Source organism: Oryzias latipes, chromosome 12, assembly GCF_053564925.1.
Source record: "Oryzias latipes strain Hd-rR chromosome 12, Olatipes_Hd-rR_3.1".
Lineage (NCBI taxonomy): Eukaryota > Metazoa > Chordata > Actinopteri > Beloniformes > Adrianichthyidae > Oryzias > Oryzias latipes.
This window is the reverse complement of record NC_136248.1, coordinates 33,569,840-33,594,353: the sequence shown is the minus strand read 5'-3', so window position 1 is coordinate 33,594,353 and position 24,514 is coordinate 33,569,840. Positions and strand designations below refer to the sequence as shown.

At 54.4% G+C, this 24,514-nt stretch overlaps 2 protein-coding genes across 2 annotated transcripts in view; both read left to right on the top strand.

Moving 5' to 3' along the window:
* Positions 1-8,297: 8,297 nt before the first annotated feature.
* The window catches only part of LOC144996331 (uncharacterized), a 33,591-nt gene continuing 17,374 nt past the window's right edge, over positions 8,298-24,514 (top strand). The window contains exons 1-2 of the mRNA XM_078955724.1: positions 8,298-10,055; positions 10,144-10,245. Coding sequence (XP_078811850.1) covers positions 9,924-10,055; positions 10,144-10,245 — 234 coding nt within the window. The 5' untranslated portion in view covers positions 8,298-9,923. The remainder of the gene's footprint in view (positions 10,056-10,143; positions 10,246-24,514) is intronic.
* Positions 13,792-24,071, top strand: LOC144996330 (uncharacterized). Its single transcript, XM_078955723.1, has 2 exons — positions 13,792-13,914; positions 19,392-24,071. Exon 2 carries the CDS (start codon positions 19,408-19,410, stop codon positions 23,785-23,787), a length of 4,380 nt encoding a protein of 1,459 aa, XP_078811849.1. The 5' UTR covers positions 13,792-13,914; positions 19,392-19,407; the 3' UTR covers positions 23,788-24,071.

Below are 24,514 nucleotides of genomic sequence, written 5' to 3'. Positions count from 1 at the left end.
TGTTTCTAACCCTAACCTTTAGTTTAATCTGAACCCTAATCCCAACCCTTAATCAGTTATTAGAAATTTAAATAATCTTAAACATAAAGCAATAACATGGTTGGAAGGAAAAGGTTTTGTTTCACGTGTCTTTTTGCCTGGTTAGCAGTATGCATGCAGGGGAGGGGCTTAGAACGCACAGGGCCCATGGCTCAGGACACGCAGGGCCCATGAGGCCGACGCGTGCTCCTTGGTAAGACAGTGTGAATAAAACAGCCACCTTTTGTCTCTCACTTCACTTTTACGCCTGTCCAGCCAAGTTGTAGCTGTTGTGGTGTGCATAGAGCCTGATGAAGGCAGAATTTGCCGAAACGCGTAGCGAGCACACTTTATTCTAATTTTGTATTGTTTATTTATTTATTTTTTTACATTTTTGTGAATAAAAACACTCATTTAAGTGGTTGTCCCGCTTTTTTCTTTTTTTCTTTTTTCAAAGTTTGCAAGTTTTTCTATTTTTGATCACATTCTTGCCTGGTGGAAAAACCGTAACACCTGCCATGCACTTCTACGACGGAGAGGAGGATGGAGGTGCTTGGACCACGGTGCGCTACGGGAGGAGACACTACAGAAATCCCCGTGCGCTCAGCTTTAATTACCGGGGCCGACCGGACCATAGGATGGACCGTGCATTTCCCGTCTCCGGCTGGAAGAGGGCGCCAAGGTTCCCAAATTTTGGCTGGAGTAGGGCTTCACCTTCAAATCCTAACTGGCCTGCGCCTCCTATGTACGACGGGTCCCGGCCTTATTTTCCACAGCCCCGCTCTTATGCAGCAGCGGTCCGGGGCTCACCTACCAGACGAGCGACAAGATTTGGACCCCCAGCAGATGTTAGGCAGGACCTCCGGCGACCTGCAGATGAAAGACTTGGACAGCTTATCCGCAAATTACATGCTGTAATTAAGATGGTGCATCACTTACAAAACGTGACCATCACGCCGGACAGACCAGAACCTCTGATGATCGCTCGCATAGTGGACTCATTAACCTCACTGATTAAACCCGCTGATCCCACGGATGATGTGTTAGACCTCATTGAGGGCAACGCAAAAAACTGGGGACAGAACACACTGCAGATCCTCCAGGATCACTACCAAAAGAGGCTGGAGAAACTTTTACAGGATCTCCCCGGTGATTTAACCCGAGATTGGAGGGAAGCCTTCATCGTGGCGACACGATGGGCTTGCAGAAATCTACCTCGGATCACGCAGGATGTTCTCGATCAGGCAGAGGCCCTGATCATCACCTGCAGATCAGACTCGGAGCGGCGAAGTCCAGCGGCTACGACACCACCCCCCGGCAGGGTCTGATAGCCGCCGGGGGCCGCGCACATCAGGAGGAAGAAAAAAGAGGACCCGTCAACCTGAGCGGGTCTCCATGAGCATTCAAGCTGAATGTTACGAGGCCACAAACCGATCAGTTGGAACTATGACGGACATGACACCAGCTTGGCCTCCAGATGCAGTTCCAGCAGCCGCTGCCGAGAAGCAGCGTGGACCGCGAACGGCGACCCGCCGCAACCCCTTCGTGGCGCGTGAGGAATTTCTCCCTCAGATTGTGGGGATAACTTCACCCTCTGCTCCCAGACCGGCAGCACGGGCGCCACCTTCCCGAATTTCAGCACTGGACAGCTCCCAGGAGGAGGAAAGCTCCGATAGAGAGGAGAACCGCGGCGGGGAGGTTCTTCACGAGGAGGAGGAGGAGGAGTTCGATAATGAATACGACAGCGAGGAAGATGGGGATGAGGCGGACACGGACGCTGACCCCCCAGCTTCAGGTAGTTCTGGGCTGGATCATATTGTAAGGCCTGGAGGGTTGAAAGATGGGGTAAACAACAAAAAATTGAATGAGGGTATTGAAGGGCTAGAGGAATGATCTGGGGAGAGCGCACGCACACCACCAAAGAGGACCCAAATTCTTGGCCACAATGACAAGTTATTCTGATGGAAAAAACATATGAATGGCCAAAAAGTTCCAGTTAAAAGACACTTAAAACAAGCATAAAATGCGTCTAAAAATTCTAGGCACGGATTAAAACAGTAAAACACGATAAAAATCCCAGGAACAGTTGAAAAAGGATAAAAGAGACCTAAAAGTCTAAAGAACAGTTAAAACTGGTTTAAAAATGCAGCTCAAAGGGGGGAATCACTGATCCCAAACCAGGAGACGTCTCTCTTCCCCCGACGCTGTTCCGAGGATCCCTCCAGTCATACACACAAAGACCTGGGGGGCGGGCTCCGTTCCGCCTCTGGGGTTTGTGACCGGCACTCCTCCGCGTCACCTCCAGCTGGCTCTCCTGGACACGCTGGAATCTGTGGAAACAGGCAAGCGGCAGCACGAAAAGCAATTCCTGATGCAGGCTGCCACTAGCCCTCCCACCTATTTCCACCAGTCTGCTGAAGCCCGTTCGGCTACTTACACACAGGCAGGGTCCCTGCCCTGCCCTTGCGTGTCGATCGCTCTGCAGACTGATGGTCCCAGCGCCCAGCGCTCTCAGAGTGTGTGTCCCGATCACAGCGAGTCTTCCCGACGTCTGGCGGTCCCGACGTCTGGCGGTCCCGGCGTCCCACTCGCGCCCCGCGTGCATGCGCCTGCTGTCGGTGTGCAACTGCCTTTGGCTTTCCTCCTCAGGACTTTTATAAGTCCCTCCTGATGAGGAGCAGGTGCGGTGGATCGGCGCGCTATGTTACAAGGGGGGTGTGTCCATAGAAAGCATGCAACAAACAGGTAGCACCACAAACATGCAAAAGAAAAACACCCTACAACATGCAATCCCCCCACATCATCACAATATTTCGGACAGCCCGGGTGTGACAGAATGCCAGGAGGACAGCGCATCTCCAGCTTCAGCGGAGGAACGCTGTATTACAGGGCTGGAGCTAGCAGGTGACGGTGCTGAGCCACCAGTAGCCCGTGTTGACTTACCTGCCCCAGAGCGGCAGGTTTTCAAGGCAAAGCGTCACCCTGAAACAAACAGAGAATTGATTGACTGGTTTCTGGAAGTGGAGAAAAGGTGTCTTATTGTTGGTGACTCAAATGTATCCAGAATCCCTGAATATTCCATCCCAGATCTACAGATTGAGAGTTATCCAGGTGCTAATTTTCGCCACATGCAGGCTTTATTTGAGATAGCCCACGTTCCGTGGGATTTGGTGGTTCAGAATGTGGTCATTGCAGCCGGCATTAACGCCAAAGGTCAGAACATTAAAGAAACTGCAGTTAAACAGCTCCAGCGGGCTCTGAAGATGGCTAAACACAGATTTCCATCTGCTGTCATCTGGGTTCCCTTGGTTAATTTTTCTGGTAACTTATCTGCAATGGAGCAGAACAACATGAAACTACTAAATCAGCATATTAAAAAAAAATATGAGACACATCCCCCTGCTGGAGGACTCGCATTTTGCAACAGAAAAAGATGCAATTCACTGGACCGAGGACACGGCCAGAGCAATGTTGGAACATTGGAGGTATTTTTTAAAGTGGAATACCCACTAAGTCCATTCAGGGTAGAGTGTGTAAGGGGACAGCCCTTTATGGCCCCACAATATCATGGTTTTGACTGAAAAGTGATGCCCTGACAGAACAACAAGGTGACCTCCTCAAAAACGGTTTAACTTTTATTTCCATAGATAACTTTTAAAAAAAATACAGACCCAAAACACAAGACTGTATTAATCATGTTTCCTGTTCTTTGCGGGATTAACATTTGGTGGGACAAACCGAAACTTTTGTTAGCACAAGAAAGTGACAACATAAATATAATATTGCTCATAATGGATAGGTGCATAACCCACTGGTGGAGCATTTTCTCATGACCCAGGGTTTTTCTTTATGGTGAACAGTGTGAGAGATTTTGTTATCATTGTTACTGTTATTATGGCTATTGTTCTTATGGTTCTTATTACTGTTTTATGATGATTATTATTATTACTTTAACCCTACCCCTGGTCCTGTTTCTAACCCTAACCTTTAGTTTAATCTGAACCCTAATCCCAACCCTTAATCAGTTATTAGAAATTTAAATAATCTTAAACATAAAGCAATAACATGGTTGGAAGGAAAAGGTTTTGTTTCACGTGTCTTTTTGCCTGGTTAGCAGTATGCATGCAGGGGAGGGGCTTAGAACGCACAGGGCCCATGGTTCAGGACACGCAGGGCCCATGAGGCCGACGCGTGCTCCTTGGTAAGACAGTGTGAATAAAACAGCCACCTTTTGTCTCTCACTTCACTTTTACGCCTGTCCAGCCAAGTTGTAGCTGTTGTGGTGTGCATAGAGCCTGATGAAGGCAGAATTTGCCGAAACGCGTAGCGAGCACACTTTATTCTAATTTTGTATTGTTTATTTATTTATTTTTTTACATTTTTGTGAATAAAAACACTCATTTAAGTGGTTGTCCCGCTTTTTTCTTTTTTTCTTTTTTCAAAGTTTGCAAGTTTTTCTATTTTTGATTACATTCTTGCCTGGTGGAAAAACCGTAACACCTGCCATGCACTTCTACGACGGAGAGGAGGATGGAGGTGCTTGGACCACGGTGCGCTACGGGAGGAGACACTACAGAAATCCCCGTGCGCTCAGCTTTAATTACCGGGGCCGACCGGACCATAGGATGGACCGTGCATTTCCCGTCTCCGGCTGGAAGAGGGCGCCAAGGTTCCCAAATTTTGGCTGGAGTAGGGCTTCACCTTCAAATCCTAACTGGCCTGCGCCTCCTATGTACGACGGGTCCCGGCCTTATTTTCCACAGCCCCGCTCTTATGCAGCAGCGGTCCGGGGCTCACCTACCAGACGAGCGACAAGATTTGGACCCCCAGCAGATGTTAGGCAGGACCTCCGGCGAGCTGCAGATGAAAGACTTGGACAGCTTATCCGCAAATTACATGCTGTAATTAAGATGGTGCATCACTTACAAAACGTGACCATCACGCCGGACAGACCAGAACCTCTGATGATCGCTCGCATAGTGGACTCATTAACCTCACTGATTAAACCCGCTGATCCCACGGATGATGTGTTAGACCTCATTGAGGGCAACGCAAAAAACTGGGGACAGAACACACTGCAGATCCTCCAGGATCACTACCAAAAGAGGCTGGAGAAACTTTTACAGGATCTCCCCGGTGATTTAACCCGAGATTGGAGGGAAGCCTTCATCGTGGCGACACGATGGGCTTGCAGAAATCTACCTCGGATCACGCAGGATGTTCTCGATCAGGCAGAGGCCCTGATCATCACCTGCAGATCAGACTCGGAGCGGCGAAGTCCAGCGGCTACGACACCACCCCCCGGCAGGGTCTGATAGCCGCCGGGGGCCGCGCACATCAGGAGGAAGAAAAAAGAGGACCCGTCAACCTGAGCGGGTCTCCATGAGCATTCAAGCTGAATGTTACGAGGCCACAAACCGATCAGTTGGAACTATGACGGACATGAGACCAGCTTGGCCTCCAGATGCAGTTCCAGCAGCCGCTGCCGAGAAGCAGCGTGGACCGCGAACGGCGACCCGCCGCAACCCCTTCGTGGCGCGTGAGGAATTTCTCCCTCAGATTGTGGGGATAACTTCACCCTCTGCTCCCAGACCGGCAGCACGGGCGCCACCTTCCCGAATTTCAGCACTGGACAGCTCCCAGGAGGAGGAAAGCTCCGATAGAGAGGAGAACCGCGGCGGGGAGGTTCTTCACGAGGAGGAGGAGGAGGAGGAGTTCGATAATGAATACGACAGCGAGGAAGATGGGGATGAGGCGGACACGGACGCTGACCCCCCAGCTTCAGGTAGTTCGGGGCTGGATCATATTGTAAGGCCTGGAGGGTTGAAAGATGGGGTAAACAACAAAAAATTGAATGAGGGTATTGAAGGGCTAGAGGAATGATCTGGGGAGAGCGCACGCACACCACCAAAGAGGACCCAAATTCTTGGCCACAATGACAATTTATTCCGATGGAAAAAACATATGAATGGCCAAAAAGTTCCAGTTAAAAGACACTTAAAACAAGCATAAAATGCGTCTAAAAATTCTAGGCACGGATTAAAACAGTAAAACACGATAAAAATCCCAGGAACAGTTGAAAAAGGATAAAAGAGACCTAAAAGTCTAAAGAACAGTTAAAACTGGTTTAAAAATGCAGCTCAAAGGGGGGAATCACTGATCCCAAACCAGGAGACGTCTCTCTTCCCCCGACGCTGTTCCGAGGATCCCTCCAGTCATACACACAAAGACCTGGGGGGCGGGCTCCGTTCCGCCTCTGGGGTTTGTGACCGGCACTCCTCCGCGTCACCTCCAGCTGGCTCTCCTGGACACGCTGGAATCTGTGGAAACAGGCAAGCGGCAGCACGAAAAGCAATTCCTGATGCAGGCTGCCACTAGCCCTCCCACCTATTTCCACCAGTCTGCTGAAGCCCGTTCGGCTACTTACACACAGGCAGGGTCCCTGCCCTGCCCTTGCGTGTCGATCGCTCTGCAGACTGATGGTCCCAGCGCCCAGCGCTCTCAGAGTGTGTGTCCCGATCACAGCGAGTCTTCCCGACGTCTGGCGGTCCCGGCGTCCCACTCGCGCCCCGCGTGCATGCGCCTGCTGTCGGTGTGCGACTGCCTTTGGCTTTCCTCCTCAGGACTTTTATAAGTCCCTCCTGATGAGGAGCAGGTGCGGTGGATCGGCGCGCTATGTTACAAGGGGGGTGTGTCCATAGAAAGCATGCAACAAACAGGTAGCACCACAAACATGCAAAAGAAAAACACCCTACAACATGCAATCCCCCCACATCATCACAATATTTCGGACAGGCCGGGTGTGACAGAATGCCAGGAGGACAGCGCATCTCCAGCTTCAGCGGAGGAACGCTGTATTACAGGGCTGGAGCTAACAGGTGACGGTGCTGAGCCACCAGTAGCCCGTGTTGACTTACCTGCCCCAGAGCGGCAGGTTTTCAAGGTAAAGCGTCACCCTGAAACAAACACAGAATTGATTGACTGGTTTCTGGAAGTGGAGAAAAGGTGTCTTATTGTTGGTGACTCAAATTTATCCAGAATCCCTGAATATTCCATCCCAGATCTACAGATTGAGAGGTGTCCAGGTGCTAATTTTCGCCACATGCAGGCTTTATTTGAGATAGCCCACGTTCCGTGGGATTTGGTGGTTCAGAATGTGGTCATTGCAGCCGGCATTAACGCCAAAGGTCAGAACATTAAAGAAACTGCAGTTAAACAGCTCCAGCGGGCTCTGAAGATGGCTAAACACAGATTTCCATCTGCTGTCATCTGGGTTCCCTTGGTTAATTTTTCTGGTAACTTATCTGCAATGGAGCAGAACAACATGAAACTACTAAATCAGCATATTAAAAAAAAATATGAGACACATCCCCCTGCTGGAGGACTCGCATTTTGCAACAGAAAAAGATGCAATTCACTGGACCGAGGACACGGCCAGAGCAATGTTGGAACATTGGAGGTATTTTTTAAAGTGGAATACCCACTAAGTCCATTCAGGGTAGAGTGTGTAAGGGGACAGCCCTTTATGGCCCCACAATATCATGGTTTTGACTGAAAAGTGATGCCCTGACAGAACAACAAGGTGACCTCCTCAAAAACGGTTTAACTTTTATTTCCATAGATAACTTTTTAAAAAAATCAGACCCAAAACACAAGACTGTATTAATCATGTTTCCTGTTCTTTGTGGGATTAACATTTGGTGGGACAAACCGAAACTTTTGTTAGCACAAGAAAGTGACAACATAAATATAATATTGCTCATAATGGATAGGTGCATAGCCCACTGGTGGAGCATTTTCTCATGACCCAGGGTTTTTCTTTATGGTGAACAGTGTGAGAGATTTTGTTATCATTGTTACTGTTATTATGGCTATTGTTCTTATGGTTCTTATTACTGTTTTATGATGATTATTATTATTACTTTAACCCTACCCCTGGTCCTGTTTCTAACCCTAACCTTTAGTTTAATCTGAACCCTAATCCCAACCCTTAATCAGTTATTAGAAATTTAAATAATCTTAAACATAAAGCAATAACATGGTTGGAAGGAAAAGGTTTTGTTTCACGTGTCTTTTTGCCTGGTTAGCAGTATGCATGCAGGGGAGGGGCTTAGAACGCACAGGGCCCATGGCTCAGGACACGCAGGGCCCATGAGGCCGACGCGTGCTCCTTGGTAAGACAGTGTGAATAAAACAGCCACCTTTTGTCTCTCACTTCACTTTTACGCCTGTCCAGCCAAGTTGTAGCTGTTGTGGTGTGCATAGAGCCTGATGAAGGCAGAATTTGCCGAAACGCGTAGCGAGCACACTTTATTCTAATTTTGTATTGTTTATTTATTTATTTTTTTACATTTTTGTGAATAAAAACACTCATTTAACCCTTGTGCTGTCTTAGGGGGAAGAAAACATGGATTAAAAAAAAGGTAAGGAGGGGGGGTCATTTTAAAAACGCATACCCCCCTTTGGTATTGACCCCAGACAGGTACACCCCGGTACACCCCACCGCAATCGAAGAGGGTCGAGTTCCTGAAAAATTTTTTTTGTACGTTTCAGGCACCCTCTATATCCCCGACTGGTAGAGGGCGCCAAACCCCCCTTTTCTTTTTTGTCCCCGTCCAGCAGAGGCCGCCATTTCTCCATTTTAGTTATACCCCCAGACCACCAGGGGTCTTGTTTTCCACCGTTCATTTCTATACCCTGCCTCTAGGGGTCACTAATACCCCATTCTCTTTTATTGCCCTCAGCCACCAGGGGCGCCACTTTTTTAGCAACCACCTTCCTCCCGCTGGTTCGTGGGGTTCGATTGACCCCAAGTTTTTTTTTTTTTTTTTTTGTGTGGCCACTGAGGGGATTGGCGCTGGCTCATGGGGTGCGATTGACCCCAAGTTTTTTTTTTTTCTTTAGCATTCACTCTTCTCTCATGGCCCACCACCTGGGGTCTCGCTTTACCGGTTCCCTTTCACCCGCTGGCTCATGGGGTGCGATTGACCCCAAGTATTTTTTTTTTTTCTGTAGCATTCACTCTTCTCTCATGGCCCACCACCGGGGGTCTCGTTTTTCCGGTTCCCTTTCACCCGCTGGCTCATGGGGTGCGATTGACCCCAAGTATTTTTTTTTCTTTAGCATTCACTCTTCTCTCATGGCCCACCACCGGGGGTCTCGTTTTTCCGGTTCCCTTCCACCCGCTGGCTCATGGGGTGCGATTGACCCCAAGTATTTTTTTTTTTTTCTTTAGCATTCACTCTTCTCTCATGGCCCACCACCGGGGGTCTCGTTTTTCCGGTTCCCTTCCACCCGCTGGCTCATGGGGTGCGATTGACCCCAAGTATTTTTTTTTTTTCTTTAGCATTCACTCTTCTCTCATGGCCCACCACCGGGGGTCTCGTTTTTCCGGTTCCCTTCCACCCGCTGGCTCATGGGGTGCGATTGACCCCAAGTATTTTTTTTTTCTTTAGCATTCACTCTTCTCTCATGGCCCACCACCGGGGCTCTCGCTTTTCCGGTTCCCTTCCACCCGCTGGCTCATGGGGTGCGATTGACCCCAAGTATTTTTTTTTTTCTTTAGCATTCACTCTTCTCTCATGGCCCACCACCGGGGGTCTCGCTTTTCCGGTTCCCTTCCACCCGCTGGCTCATGGGGTGCGATTGACCCCAAGTATTTTTTTTTTTCTTTAGCATTCACTTTTCTACATCACCCTTGAGGCTTTTCGAAGTGTACTGTTTGTGTTTACGTTTCTTTTTTTTTTATTTGATCAAGAAAGGTCAAGAAAAAACAAATGAACAAACCTAAATGGTTTTCTGCTGCTTTTTTTTAAAAAAAAATAACCAGAAGCAATTTCGGCTTCCATAGTTTTCTTCTTCCGTTACTAGCTAGTTAGTTCAAACCAATTTGGTCTCCAGAGAAGATGCTCTGGTTGTTTTTGCTGTCCTGCAGTCTGGTTCTGTCCAATTCCGGACAGACAGTCAACGGTGAGTGGCTCGACCCGTTTGACATGCTAAACTACGAGGCGAGGACCAAAACAATGAAGAACTCTGAGGTTGGTCAACGTGGGATGTTCGTCAAATCCAACTTCTTTGAAACAACTTATTTTTTTTGATATTCAGTTAATCTTACTTGCCCCACAGTCACAAGCCAGCAACACTGGTGCTGCTGATCCGCAGCAAAGGGAGAAGGTAAACCAGCCTGTGGCCCACTGTAACCCACATGTCATGGATCTACAGAAACAGGTTCGTGTTTGAGCTTTCAAAGAGAAACTGATGGTTCCAACTCTGTACGGGGTCTCACGGACCCCGCGAGACAGCGCGAGGTGCCACTGTTTGGTTCCAAATCGGTACGGGGTCGCTGGGACCGTGCGAGACAGCGCGCGGAGCCTGTGTTTCGTTCCAACTCTGTACGGGGTCTCACGGACCCCGGGAGACAGCGCTCGGAGCCTGTGTTTCGTTCCAATTTTGTTCGGGGTCTCACGGACCGTGCGAGACATCGCGAGGTGCCACTGTTTGGTTCCAACTCTGTACGGGGTCGCTGGGACCCCGCGAGACAGCGCGCGGAGCCTGTGTTTCGTTCCAATTCTGTACGGGGTCTCACGGACCCCCGAGACAGCGTGCGGAGCCTGTGTTTCGTTCCAATTCTATACGGGGTCTCACGGACCCCGCGAGACAGCGCGCGGAGCCACAGTTTGGTTCCAACTCTGTTCGGGGTCTCACGGACCGTACGAGACAGCGCGAGGTGCCACGGTTTGGGTCCAAATCGAGATGGGGTCGCTGGGACCGTGCGAGACAGCGCGCGGAGCCTGTGTTTCGTTCCAATTCTGTACGGGGTCTCACGGACCCCGGGAGACAGCGCTCGGAGCCTGTGTTTCGTTCCAATTCTGTACGGGGTCTCACGGACTCCGCGAGACAGCGCGCGGAGCCTGTGTTTCGTTCCAATTCTGTACGGGGTCTCACGGACCCCGCGAGACAGCGCGAGGTGCCACTGTTTGGTTACAATTCTGTACGGGGTCTCACGGACCCCGCTAAACAGCGCGCGGAGCCTGTGTTTCGTTCCAATTCTGTTCGGGGTCTCACGGACCGTGCGAGACAGCGCTCGGAGCCACAGTGCGCGGAGCCTGTGTTTCGTTCCAATTCTGTACGGGGTCTCACGGACCCCACGAGACAGCGCGCGGAGCCTGTGTTTCGTTCCAATTCTGTACGGGGTCTCACGGACCCCGCTAGACAGCGCGCGGAGCCTGTGTTTCGTTCCACTTATGTTCGGGGTCTCACGGACCGTGTTAGACAGCGCGCGGAGCCTGTGTTTCGTTCCAATTCTGTACGGGGTCTCACGGACCCCGCGAGACAGCGCTCGGAGCCTGTGTTTCCTTCCAACTCTGTACGGGGTCTCACGGACCCCGGGAGACAGCGCTCGAAGCCTGTGTTTCGTTCCAACTCTGTACGGGGTCTCACGGACCCCGCGAGACAGCGCGCGGAGCCTGTGTTTCGTTCCAACTCTGTACGGGGTCTCACGGACCCCGGGAGACAGCGCTCGGAGCCTGTGTTTCGTTCCAACTCTGTACGGGGTCTCACGGACCCCGCGAGACAGCGCGCGGAGCCTGTGTTTCGTTCCAACTCTGTACGGGGTCTCACGGACCCCGCGAGACAGCGCGCGGAGCCTGTGTTTCGTTCCATATCTGTACGGGGTCTCACGGACCCCGCGAGACAGCGCGAGGTGCCACTGTTTGGTTCCAATTCTGTACGGGGTCTCACGGACCACGCGAGACAGCGCGAGGTGCAACTGTTTGGTTCCAAATCGAGACGGGGTCGCTGGGACCGTGCGAGACAGCGCGAGGTGCCTGTGTTTCGCTCCAATTCTGTACGGGGTCTCACGGACCCCGCGAGACAGCGCGCGGAGCCTGTGTTTCGTTCCACTTCTGTTCGGGGTCTAACGGACCGTGCAAACAGCGCGCGGAGCCTGTGTTTCGTTCCAATTCTGTACGGGGTCTCACGGACCCCGGGAGACAGCGCTCGGAGCATGTGTTTCGTTCCAACTCTGTACGGGGTCTCACGGACCCCGCGAGACAGCGCGCGGAGCCTGTGTTTCGTTCCACTTCTGTTCGGGGTCTAACGGACCGTGCAAACAGCGCGCGGAGCCTGTGTTTCGTTCCAATTCTGTACGGGGTCTCACGGACCCCGGGAGACAGTGGTCGGAGCCTGTGTTTCGTTCCAACTCTGTACGGGGTCTCACGGACCCCGCTAGACAGCGCGCGGAGCCTGTGTTTCGTTCCAACTCTGTACGGGGTCTCACGGACCCCGCGAGACAGCGCGCGGAGCCTGTGTTTCGTTCCATATCTGTACGGGGTCTCACGGACCCCGCGAGACAGCGCGAGGTGCCACTGTTTGGTTCCAATTCTGTACGGGGTCTCACGGACCACGCGAGACAGCGCGAGGTGCAACTGTTTGGTTCCAAATCGAGACGGGGTCGCTGGGACCGTGCGAGACAGCGCGAGGTGCCTGTGTTTCGCTCCAATTCTGTACGGGGTCTCACGGACCCCGGGAGACAGCGCTCGGAGCCTGTGTTTCGTTCCAACTCTGTACGGGGTCTCACGGACCCCGCGAGACAGCGCGCGGAGCCTGTGTTTCGTTCCAACTCTCTACGGGGTCTCACGGACCCCGGGAGACAGCGCTCGGAGCCTGTGTTTCGTTCCAACTCTGTACGGGGTCTCACGGACCCCGCGAGACAGCGCGCGGAGCCTGTGTTTCGTTCCAATTCTGTACGGGGTCTCACGGACCCCGCGAGACAGCGCTCGGAGCCACAGTTTGGTTCCAATTCTGTTCGGGGTCTCACGGACCGTGCAAGACAGCGCGCGGAGCCTGTGTTTCCTTCCAATTCTGTACGGGGTCTCACGGACCCCGGGAGACAGCGCTCGGAGCCTGTGTTTCGTTCCAACTCTGTACGGGGTCTCACGGACCCCGCGAGACAGCGCGCGGAGCCTGTGTTTCGTTCCAACTCTCTACGGGGTCTCACGGACCCCGCGAGACAGCGCGAGCTGCCACTGTTTGGTTCCAATTCTGTACGGGGTCTCACGGACCACGCGAGACAGCGCGAGGTGCCACTGTTTGGTTCCAAATCGAGACGGGGTCGCTGGGACCATGCGAGACAGCGCGAGGTGCCTGTGTTTCGCTCCAATTCTGTACGGGGTCTCACGGACCCCGCGAGACAGCGCGCGGAGCCTGTGTTTCGTTCCACTTCTGTTCGAGGTTTAACGGACCGTGCAAACAGCGCGCGGAGCCTGTGTTTCGTTCCAATTCTGTACGGGGTTTCACGGACCCCGCGAGACAGCGCGCGGAGCCTGTGTTTCGTTCCAATTCTGTTCGGGGTCTAACGGACCCCGCGAGACAGCGCGCGGACCCACTGTTTGGTTCCAGTCGGCGTTGGGTCTCACGGACCCCGCGAGACAGTGCGCGGAGCTATTGTTTAGTTTTAGTTAGTGTTGGGGTCGAACGGACCTACAAGAGAGCGTGTGGAACTATTTTTTTTTTTTTAGTATACATTTTTAGCAGATTTTCACTGAGACTCTTTTTGTGAGAGATTAGGGTCCAAAGCTTCCTCTGATGGTCTGAGTCTCAGAACTCAGGTCAGTGTCCCTAAACTTGGGTCGGAGCCTCTTTGTAAGCCCCCTTGTATCTAACGCTACAACTAATTTTGTTTCTTTTGGTATTTGGTAAGAAAATACCATCGACTTCTGCTGACTTTTCCAACACACTCTTGTTTTGTTTTTGTTTTTCTTTTTGAGTAGAGCTGCATGAAGGTTCTTTGGACCGTTTCATTTCCACCCCACTCTGTTGGTGCTACGGCGAGCGGGAGGTCTGGGTCATCAAAGTAACGTCACAGCAGACAGCTCTGGCTGCCATTCCTTGTATATGGTAATCACTTCATTTAACCTGTGTATATGCTGACCAAAATCATGTAACCTTTGTGTGTGGTAATCACTTTATCTAACGTGTATATACTGACCATTATACGATTAAAAATGTACACACCAATGTATTTTTTTTTTAATTTTTCAATCTTTAAAAACCGAGATTGTGTGATGTATCCAATAATTAGAAAAATATCTCTTCAAATAGTCATGTTGGGACAAAACCCATGAGCAAAAAAGAAAGCGAATATGCAACGTTGAGGTTCCAGTTTGACTTTTATTCGAACAAGGCAAAAAAAAAAAACTGTACAGTAGGCATCAGGGAACAAGCTCTATTGAGTTATCATGGAACTGGCATCTATACAACATGAGCAGTTAGCCATTTTGTTCAACATCCTACATCCTACTCCGTTTTTGGGAGCTCTCCCTGACCCGGACGATGCGCTCCGCTCTGCGAGACCTCTGAGTGGCAACGAGCCTCGGTAAGTCCTGTCTCTGCGGCGATACTCCCCTGACGACTGGGAAGTCGGTCGAAGGACGGCAATCTCCTCCAGATTGATTCGAAGCCCTCGGAGCAGAGCGTCGCCATCGCCGGACGAAGCTGCTTTTCGTTTCCCACGGACGAGACGGACCCTCGACGGGTCGGCGTGTCGACATCGTGGGCTCGGGCCGCCAGAGCAGAGCCGGGCTCCGATTGCTGGAGATCCCCTCGCGTGGGCTTCGGGGCTCCAGCCGTGGCGTCGCCTTCGTGCGCCTCCGAGCCTCGCTTCAGCATCCAAGGGTGGGCCAGTATGTCTTTCAGCATCGGTCTCTCTTCGGGCGTCCTGCTCAAACACCATTTTATCAGGGCCACGCAGTCCTCAGAGAGGTCTTTTTCGAATCTAAGCTCGCCCAGTAGGAGCTCCCTGTCGTTTCCAAATGGTATGTCCCCGTGCACCATGTCGTACAAAAGAATCCCCAACGACCAAACCTCAGATGGAAGAGCTTTGTAGCATCCTTGTGTGAGCCGTTCGGGGGGCCCATATGCCGCAGTCCCGTGGAACATGTCGTACACTTTGTCGGGTTCAAGAAATTCGGCGGAGCCAAAGTCGATGAGTTTCAGCTCGAGCGTCGTCAGGTCCACCAGCAGGTTTTCGTCTTTTACGTCCATGTGCACAACACCGCGGCTGTGACAGTGGAGCAAGGCCTGGATGACCTGACCTAAAAATTCTCTGGCCGTGTCCTCGCGCAGACGCTTACTGATCGTGATGTATTCGTACAGATCTTGCGTGTTCTCTGGCTTCTCCGTGACTATCACCCAATTATACGGGGTCTTGTAAAAGTCCAGCATGCGGATGATCCCAGGAAACGGAGGGTCTTTGGAGACCATTTCCAAGGCGACAGCTTCGAATGGCTTACTGGTCCCATCAACCTCGCAGCATCTCGTACGCGAGAGCGGGATAATCTTCAGGGCCACGGAAATCCCGTCGCTTCGCCTCTTTCCCAGAAACACTTTGCCGAAGCCCCCCTTGCCCAGGCAAAAGCTGGTCTTCCAGTACTTTTCCATGGCAGAAGGATTGATTTTTCTTTTTCTCTCTCTCGAACTGTCGCGCTCTTCACGGAGCAACTTCCCTCCAGTCTTTGTTAAACTCGCGTAAGGTTACTATGACCTCTCTTGGTTTGCACGGAACAAGTTTTAAAGGGCCTGTGATCCAAATCTTCTGGTCTAGTTTCCGTTTCCGGTCCGCCGCACTCCCGTCAGACTTCAGCGAGGCAGAGTCAGACAGAGAGGGAGAAGGAGGACACTGGAAGAAAAAGAGGAAACGTTAGAAGGTGGGGCCTTCATTCTGAAGGAGGAGGAGGCTGATTGTAAGCCCCCCCACACCCGCTGCAGGGAAAGAGGGAGGGGCAAAGAGGACAGTGAGGTCCAACCACAGAGATTAAGACTCAGTGCAGCGTGGCAGATTTCTACCAAGGGCCCGTGCAAAGCCAGTTGTCACGCTGCAAAGAGCAACACAGAGGAGGGCAATCTTTCCTTTGCATACTCCCCTCTTTTTCCACTTTGCAGAATCTCACAAGGCTTCGTGTTGCTGAACCTGGATCGCACAGCTTAGAGCTCAGGACCACGTAAGTGAGTTCATACTTTAAATCCTAATTGATCAACGGTTGGCTTTTCTCTTTTTTTTTTTCTTTTACAAAACAGTCGCCCTTTTCGAGCACAGCTTATCGTACCTCGAAGAGTCTAAAGCTGCCTTTGTCCGGGGTGAATGAGGGTCACTGCTCCAGAGGCGTCTCTGTGTAACATTTCCAGCATGTGTCTCCAGTTGTAGTAGAACGCGGGCTTGTAGCTTCCCACGGAACCTTGAAAGTTGACAAGGAACCCTTGGTAGTCTCTCACCGATACCTCAGGCAGGCCCACGTCTGGTGCGAACTTCACGTTGAAGTAGTACACGGGGTCCGTGCGGGGGGTTTCGAGCCGGAGGCCCTGCGAACCGCACATCTGCGCGACCGCGGCGGACTGATTAAACAGCAGGCACAGGACGCAGCAGGAAGGCTGCGGCACGATGTTCGGCTCGCCGTCGCCCGAGCGCTGCACCTTATCTCGTTCCAGAACATATTGCTTGTAAGCCTCTGGGGACATCAGAGTCGTCAAGGGGCCCGTCCGCACGTTGACCAGCATTCCTTTGCAGGAGTTGCGATTAGCGCACCTAGGGAGCCCTCTGTCATTCAGCATCTCCGTGAGCAGGGCCCTGTCGTACGTGTTACGGGCCAGGGCTCGTCCCGGCACCGCGCGCTCCGCGAAAGATGCCATGAGCGGTTTCGGGTTCCTGGCCAGCAGCTCCAACACGGCCAGCACGGGGGTGCAGCGTGGGCACATGGGATTGGGGTCGCCGTTTGCCTCGCACGAGCATCTGCCCGGCCGAGGCTCGCACTCCGGGAAGAGGACGGCGAGGTCGGCAGACGACAGGTGTCTTCTCTCTGCCGCACGCTCCAAGACGCGAGCCTTGATCAGCTCCCTGCCGTCTGAGACTTTGCCTTCGTCCAAACATGGGGCGTCCGAGGGAGGCTCCGCAGCCCGTCGACCCGGATCCGCCGCTTCGCACCAGAGGGAGCGACGCGCGGATGGCTTCCCGCGAGGCACGGGTTTTGAGCACAGCGAGCAGGAGACGCCCTTCTCTCGGACCCCGTCCGAACAGCCCGGGCACATCCAGAGGCAACATGGTTTCTCGACGAGTCCTGCAAAACAGGCGCACGCGGAACAGATGAACCCGCGGAGGGACGGGCAGCTGCTGAAGTGAGGCTCCGTCAGGTACCAGTGTGGGTCATTCACGAAACAGGTCTCGCACACCCTGGCTTCGCAAGGACATCGGAGCTTGACGCCGGCTCTGCTCCTTTGCTTGCTGCCTTTGACCAAGGTCACCAGACACGACAGGCACTTTGCGCACCCCGACCGCTTGTCGACCCTCGCTCTGCCGACCTTGGACGCTCCGCCGACGTAGCTGATCGTGGAAACTCTCCTGTATAGATTCGTAGACTTGAGAGCGGCCTCCACCGAGGCCTTCTGACGCTTTCTTTTACACTCCATCAACAGTTCGACGGGTACCCTCCCTGCAAAGGCGTCGTGAGGGCCCTCTTGAGGAGCCTCCCCCCCTCCTCGCGACATCGTCGACGTAACACCCGTGGCCCCCTCCGCCGTCCGAGGAAGCTCAGTCCACGATGGAAGCGAAGCGGGAGCTGTGCTGCTCCCTGTACAGGGCCTTGGCGCTAGACCCCGTGCCGGTGATCGGCGGCGTGCTGTACGCCCCCGGAACTGAAGGCGTGAGCCTGAGGTCTCTCGGAGAGGGCACGACCAACTGCTCCCACCACAGGTTCAACTTTAGGCATGCAGTGGACGCGTTGCTGCGACATGGCACGAAAGAAGGGCCCTGCACTTGCGCGCAACGGCTTAGCGCGTCCGCGGAACAGCGCTACAGAGGGGGGGACGGCGCAGATGTTCCGAACCCCGAACGCCGCCGACGGGGCGCCACCAAACCGGGCGGGCAGGGCTCCTCCCGCGAAATCGCCAGAGCCCAGTCAGAAGTCCTGTGGGCGTACGAAATGGAGCCGGTGGCAGCGGCGTACAGGTGGCTGATGTGCAACCGGAGCGCGAGATACCCCAAATGCTGCGACTCTGTGTTGGTCTACCAGGTAGACCGTTCCAGGACCCTGCCTCCGGGACTGTACGTGTACAAATCACGCCCATCCCACTTCGGATGCACCGCAGAGAGACCCCTCTGTGTGGTGGACCAGTTTAATTTTCGTGTCCAGAGACGGGGACCGGCTTCGTTGGAGGAAGAGCAGCATTGCTTCGAGAGCGCGCTGCCCAAGGAGATAACCCTGGAGCTCTTCCCGGGCCGCGACAACTTCAGCGCCCTGTACGTGATAGGGCGCGCCATCACGGCACCCACGCCCGAATACGGAAACAGGCTTTTCGGAGAAGCCCTGGCGCTCGACCTGGTGTCTCCGGAGTCATGCGAGAAAGCCGTCGCCTGCAAGCACCACCTGATCGGCATGAGAACGGAGCAAGCCTGCGTGATAGACCTCCGCTGGAACTCATTCGACGTGATGAGCGCTTGCATGAAGGCGGTTCCGAAGATCAGGGGAATGCAGGCGGTGGTCTGGTCCAACCACGTGCCCGACCCTGTGAAGATCGAGTCCGATGTGCTGGCCTGGCTCTTCGGGTACGTCACCGTGCTGCCCGCGGCCGTCCGCAGCGTAGACTACAAAAACGAGACTCTCGGCGTGCGCTACATCATCATAGACGTGGATGGTTTTTCGGGGACTCTGCCCGAGCCACCCGAGGGTGAAGCCTCCTGCTTCGCGCACACGTACTTCGAGGGAGATGTCGGGCTCGCCGCGGCGGCCATCGGTGAGCTCCCAGAGGCCTCGAGCAGGATGGGCTCCCCGCGGGCAGGATCTCCCGCTTTCTGGTACGAGCTGCCGGCATCCCTGGGCACCCTGAAGCCCACGCCTTTCAGCAGCGGCTCCAGGTCTCGCCGTGTGTGTGAGCCGCAAGGCTTTCGGGACCAGTTCAGGACCTGGGCTCTCGGGAAGACGGACGGGGCTTGCTGCCTCGCCATAGCCGTGCAACACACCCTGTACTACCACGCGAGAGACAGAGAGTACAGACTGATGGTAACGCACACAGTGTTGGACGGCGACACCTCGCTGAACATTTACAAACTGTGACGCCGAGTCAAGATGACAGGGGGGCGCTCGTGATGCTTACATGGCGGGCGTCACGTGAGGGATATTAACAGACTTTTCAGACTTTTCTTCGAAGCGCGAAGCGATCCAGTGAAAAGGACGAGGCAAAGTTATAAAAACGCAGTGAAAAAAAAAAAACTAACCGCGTCTGTGACAAATCATAATCATTATCATCATCATCATCATCATCTGAGTCCTTTCCTCTGTCTCTCACCCCTGCCCAACCATTCCTCTGTGTTATGTTTTTTTTGTCAGTTGCGCAGCTGAGCCCATGGATCCAAAGGACGGCGTCTCCAAGTGGCTGGTGGCAGCCGCAGCACTGCACGCAGGTGCTCTGGAACTCCACGTCGACCGAGACTGCTTCGACTGCGTCGAAGAGGCCATCTGTTACCTCTGCAATCGGGCTACGTGGGAGATTCCACCGGGGGAGCGGGACCGCCTCGCAGCAGAGCGCAGAGATTACTTCTACCACCCGCAAGACCTAAGGGGCTCGATCGGACTAAGTTCGTTTTTCGTCTCAGGCCAGTGCAAATATTGTCAGCTGTGCAGAGGGGTGAAAATACGTTTCGAACCATCGTTGTGTCGCCACGTGCTGGAGGTGGAAGATCGCTGCGATAACCGCGCACCGCAAGAAGTGGGGCTGAACCTGCGGCGGTTGGAACACTTGGCCACCCTCCACACTCCGTACTTCGTAATGCTCTTCGTCAGCCTGGCCAAAAGGAGGCGCTACACGTTTTACAGATCCCCCGGCGAGTTGAGGGACGTCGCCAGGCACCTACTTCTAGCGCTAGGTCCCGACGCATCCCGGCGCTCGCCTCACGACCCAGAAGAGGAGCTTCACCTTCATGCCAGCATCCTCAAGCTCTGGTGGAGATATCAGGACAAGCAGAGCACCAGGCTAGGCGTTTCGATTCCCTACTACTTCAACCTGGGCTCGGAGCTGGAGAGCTGGTCGTGGACCCCGTCGACCGACCGCTTCGAGCTGAGGATGCCCGAACCCCTCTACGGCTTCGTGAGGAACCATTGCCTGTTTCACGAGCTGAGGGCCGCGCCCGGACCCGAAATGACGAGCCAAAGGACACAGAGTAAGCCGCTGGTGAGGGTGCGCGAGGTGCGCACCTCGCTCCACGGGGACGTCTCCGTCGTCCTGAGTGTGTTGGTTTCCAACAAACACCTGGAGCAAACCTTGCACGAAGCCGCGAGGGCTTACGAGAACCAATGCAGAGCGAGGCGGAGGGTCAGGCTGAAAGACGAAGGACAGGTCTTTTCACCGGGGGTCGGGCAGCACTACCCTCAGCTCGATTGCATCGCGCTGGAGCAAGCGGGAGGAGCGCCGTCGACTGTCATGCACGTGGTGACAACGTCGGGGGTCGGGTGGCTGCCGCTCCACAGCTGGCTGAGGGAGACCCGAGGAAAGCAGGTCCGCGACGTCGTGGTCCGCAGAGCGCTGGTCTGCGTGTTGGACTCCCTGAGAGACCTCCGCTCCACCGATCGCCATCCTTGCAGAGTTCTGTACCAGAACGCAAAGGATGACGACTCTCACAGCCGCACCTCCAAGCTCTCATGCGCCTTCGTCATCCACCGACACACAGGGGAGACAATGTCGCTGCTCCCCTTAGTTTCCATGCCCGGGCTTTACAGGGCCTCTGCGCTGACCGACGACGAAGACAGTTTTCGTGCCGCGTGCTCCAACTTGGCGCTGAGCGTGCTGCGCGCCGGAGCGCTCCCGGACGATGGCTCGACAACGGAGGCCGCCATCTCTGAGTTTTGCAGGACGGGCATGGCGGACGCTCACCTCTGGTCCACGGTGCTGGATTGCCTCGGGAGACCGCCGCGGTCCGAAGAGACGGGGCGCTGGCCGCGGGCCACGTGGCTGGGGCCCGGGTCCAGGGATCGCAGCTCTTTGAGAGAGCGGTTCGACTGGTTGACGCGGTGCGACGGGGCCGCAGCGGCGCCCGGGCTCGCCTGCATGATAGAGGTCCTGAAGGAGGACGAGTTGTCCTCGCTGGGGCCAGCGAGGAGGACACTGGAGCGCTGTAAGACCCTGGCGGAAATTCTGTCTTGCCAGGCTTCGGGACGCGCCCGTGCCACCAGTCCAGCCCGAACCAAGACCGGCAGGAGGAAGCGCAAGAGTAACACGCTGAGCAATCCGCACGTCACAAAAAGCATGACGATGGATCCCTGTCAGCCGCTTTTTCCAGAGGCATCCCAGTCCGCGAGCCAGCGGACGCTGGAAGAATGCTGCGGCCTGGAGCACATTATGAAGATGAGCAGCGATCTGACAAGGGAACTGGCTCTCTCTCGCGGGTCGTCGAGCGAACCTTCGAGCAAGCCGCGGACCGTGACCTACCTAGACGCGGACGTGAACCCCCTGAACGAGGACCTCTTCTCTGCGGAATGGGAGAGATTGGATCGCCGCGCACCCAGAGGCTGCCACAGTTCGCCCAGTGCCAAGGTCGAAAAGCGGGACGCCCTCGCCGAGCTGCAGGACTTCGGACTTTGCGACGAGGACGAGGCGAGCTCCCTTCGCTCGACCGGCTCCCTCCACACGGCAGGCTCCCTCCACACGGCAGGCTCCCTGGACTGCATTGTGACAGACAACACTACGAATCTCTTCTTCGCCAGAACTGACATCGACAATTTCCAGAGCAGCGACATGGTGTACAGAGTCTTACAAGAGTCCTTTTACCCCGAGCAGAGCACGAGTGCGGACACGACTCTAACCCTTCTTCGCCTAAAATCGGAGGACCCCTTGCCAGAGACGACCCGGTGCGACGGAGAAGAGGCGCTCGTCGCTTCGGGAGGACTCAACCCCTCGGGAAGCGCAGATAGGCAGTCGCTTCAGGGCCCCATCCGAATGGAGGACAGTCGCGGCGAGGAGGACAGTCTCAGCTCGGCCAAACGCGAGCGGGTGCAGAAGGCTAATTGCATGAGATGGAGGTCCAGAGGGCTCTCGCGGCGGGAGAGGCAACTGTCAGACTGCGCCCGCTTTCACCCCGTCACTTACCTGGTTTCGAGGGACATAACCGATTTGATCAGCAACCTCACCGTGAAACGTCACTCAGAGGAGGACTGCGTCAGCAGGCCGTGCCACGGACTCAACAAGCCGGAGCGATGGGACGCGTGGGGCCCGGGCGCAAAGGACAAGCAAATGCAGCGGGGGCCAGCTGTATTGGACCTGGTACACGGATCAATCACTTGCCAAAGGTTTCTGTGGAGGATGGGCAGAGAGTACTCGCACAGGGACGGGGATATGACGAGACGGGGGCACGCCCGGTGCACGAAGCTCTCATGGCCCACAGGGTTTGCCTACGTGCCGGCGGTGGAGCGCACCGTGCTCAACTGCGAGCTCTCGGAGCAGTGGTACTTCACCGTGGACCTCTCCGCTCCGCCGGACCGGGGTTTCAGGCTCACGGAGATTCTCGTGGACAGTTTGCCGAGCTTGTGCAAGGAGGACACGCCACATCTCCTTCGAGTGCTCGGGAAAAAGACCAACTACCTGGGTGCCGTGTGCACCGTCCAGGACGTCCAGGGCTTGATCATACACAGGATTCACATGGCCTACGAGTCTCTGGTGAATCTGCTGGACATGCACACGCGCCTGCAAGTCCACTCCTTTGCTGCACGCACCTTCGCCCTACACTGCGTGACCAAAGACACGGAGGAAATGGCGCTTGGGGTGTTTGTGGGCGAGAGCCCCGGGTCTGTGAACCTCGGGTGCTCTAAGGGGTCGCTCGTGTCGTGGTTCTACGACGACAAGGTACTGCTGGCCTACCACGTGCTACAGTGCCTCCTCAGAGTTCAGATCCTTTCCCTGAGGGTTCTCGGCTTCACCATGAAGCGCATACAGCCGGCTCGCATTTGGAGGGTCAAGACGGGATTTAGGGTCGACCTGCTGGCGTGCCTTGTCGACACGCTGTACGTCTGGGACGGGAACGGGCCCGCATGGGGCGCCTTGGAAGGTCTGGCCGCCGTGTGGGAAACCCTCTCCCAGCTAAACCTGCGACAATACGTGCCCGACGCGGCAGCTGACAAGCTGAAGCGGGCGTACATCGCCGTTTTCGGAGCGTGCCCGCACTCCGCCTACGGCTCTCCGATGTGCTCAAAGGGCGGCCGCAGTAAGGAGCGCAGCTGCGTGTCGTGGCTCCAGGCCGGGGATATGAGAAACTACTTCAGAGAGTGGACTTTGCCCGAGGACGAGGAGCTCATCCACCAAGTGTACGGGCTGTGCGGCTTTTCCGAAAGAGCCACGGGACCGCGAAGCCCGCTGGAGGACGTGCTGGGTAGAGACGGACGATACGAAATGCTTTCTCTGCCCACGGAACAAGGCTTCGAGGTGCAACCCTACGGCCCGTTTGTCGTACGGATACAAAATCAAGTCATCAAGTGGAATCGGGTGATTGTGGTCGAGCCCGCTGTCGCCGGGCCCGTGACCCTCGCTCAGCTCAACCCGTTGGAGAGGTACGACCTGGTCACCAGAGCGCTCGCCGCCGCCTTTGCCAATCAGAACGAAGAACTCGACGGGGAAGGAGTGGCTGGAGACGGGTGGACCTCGAGAGGGTCTGAGCACACGCACGGTGACGGGGCGGGGGAAAGCTCTCTAGGGCTCCCTCAGCGGGAAGAGGACACTCAAAGCAGCATGTACTATTAGGTTTCATCCACTTCAATTTGCTTCAATTTGTAGCGCACGCACCGTCTCTCACTCGGCAACGGGGCAGTGTACCGAATGTTCCTTCTGACTGTGTAGTGACCCGTGTCGCTTCTACCGAGAGCAGTCGCCATGTACCATTTTTGCAGTTTACTTTATCTCGCATGAAGCAAAGAAACTCACCCTCTGACTGCATTGCGGTTGTGTTCATGTACTTGTGTTCATGTACAGTATTTCCAGTGTATTCCTTTTTCACAAAATAAAGAATTCAGTCGTGCACCACAGAATTTGGTATGTCTTTGATTTTTATTTCCATCACCTCATCGAAACAACAAGGAAAAATAAAAAAAACATCTGACAGAAAACAGCATAGCTCAGCATCGTAACACTTTGGGTTTCAAGGGCTCGTAATGGTTTCGGGTCCACACGATGTGAGCGCAAGCCCTATCGTAGATCGGGTACGACGTCTCCGTGAGGAGTCCCAAGCGTTTGCCGTGAGCTTCTAGCATGTATTTTACCTCCTGTACACTGAGCCACCTCTTCTCCTCAGACAAGAGTCGCTTCAGCTCAGAGACGTTTTTGGGTCCGTTGACTGTCAGGTACGTCTCTCTGACGTCTGCCCTTTCCGCGTTGAGAAACACAAACTCGGCCGTCCTCGTCACCAGGGACGCGCGGGTTTCCCCTCTGGCCGTGTCATTGAACAGGAGCTGGGCTACGCTGTGGAATCCGC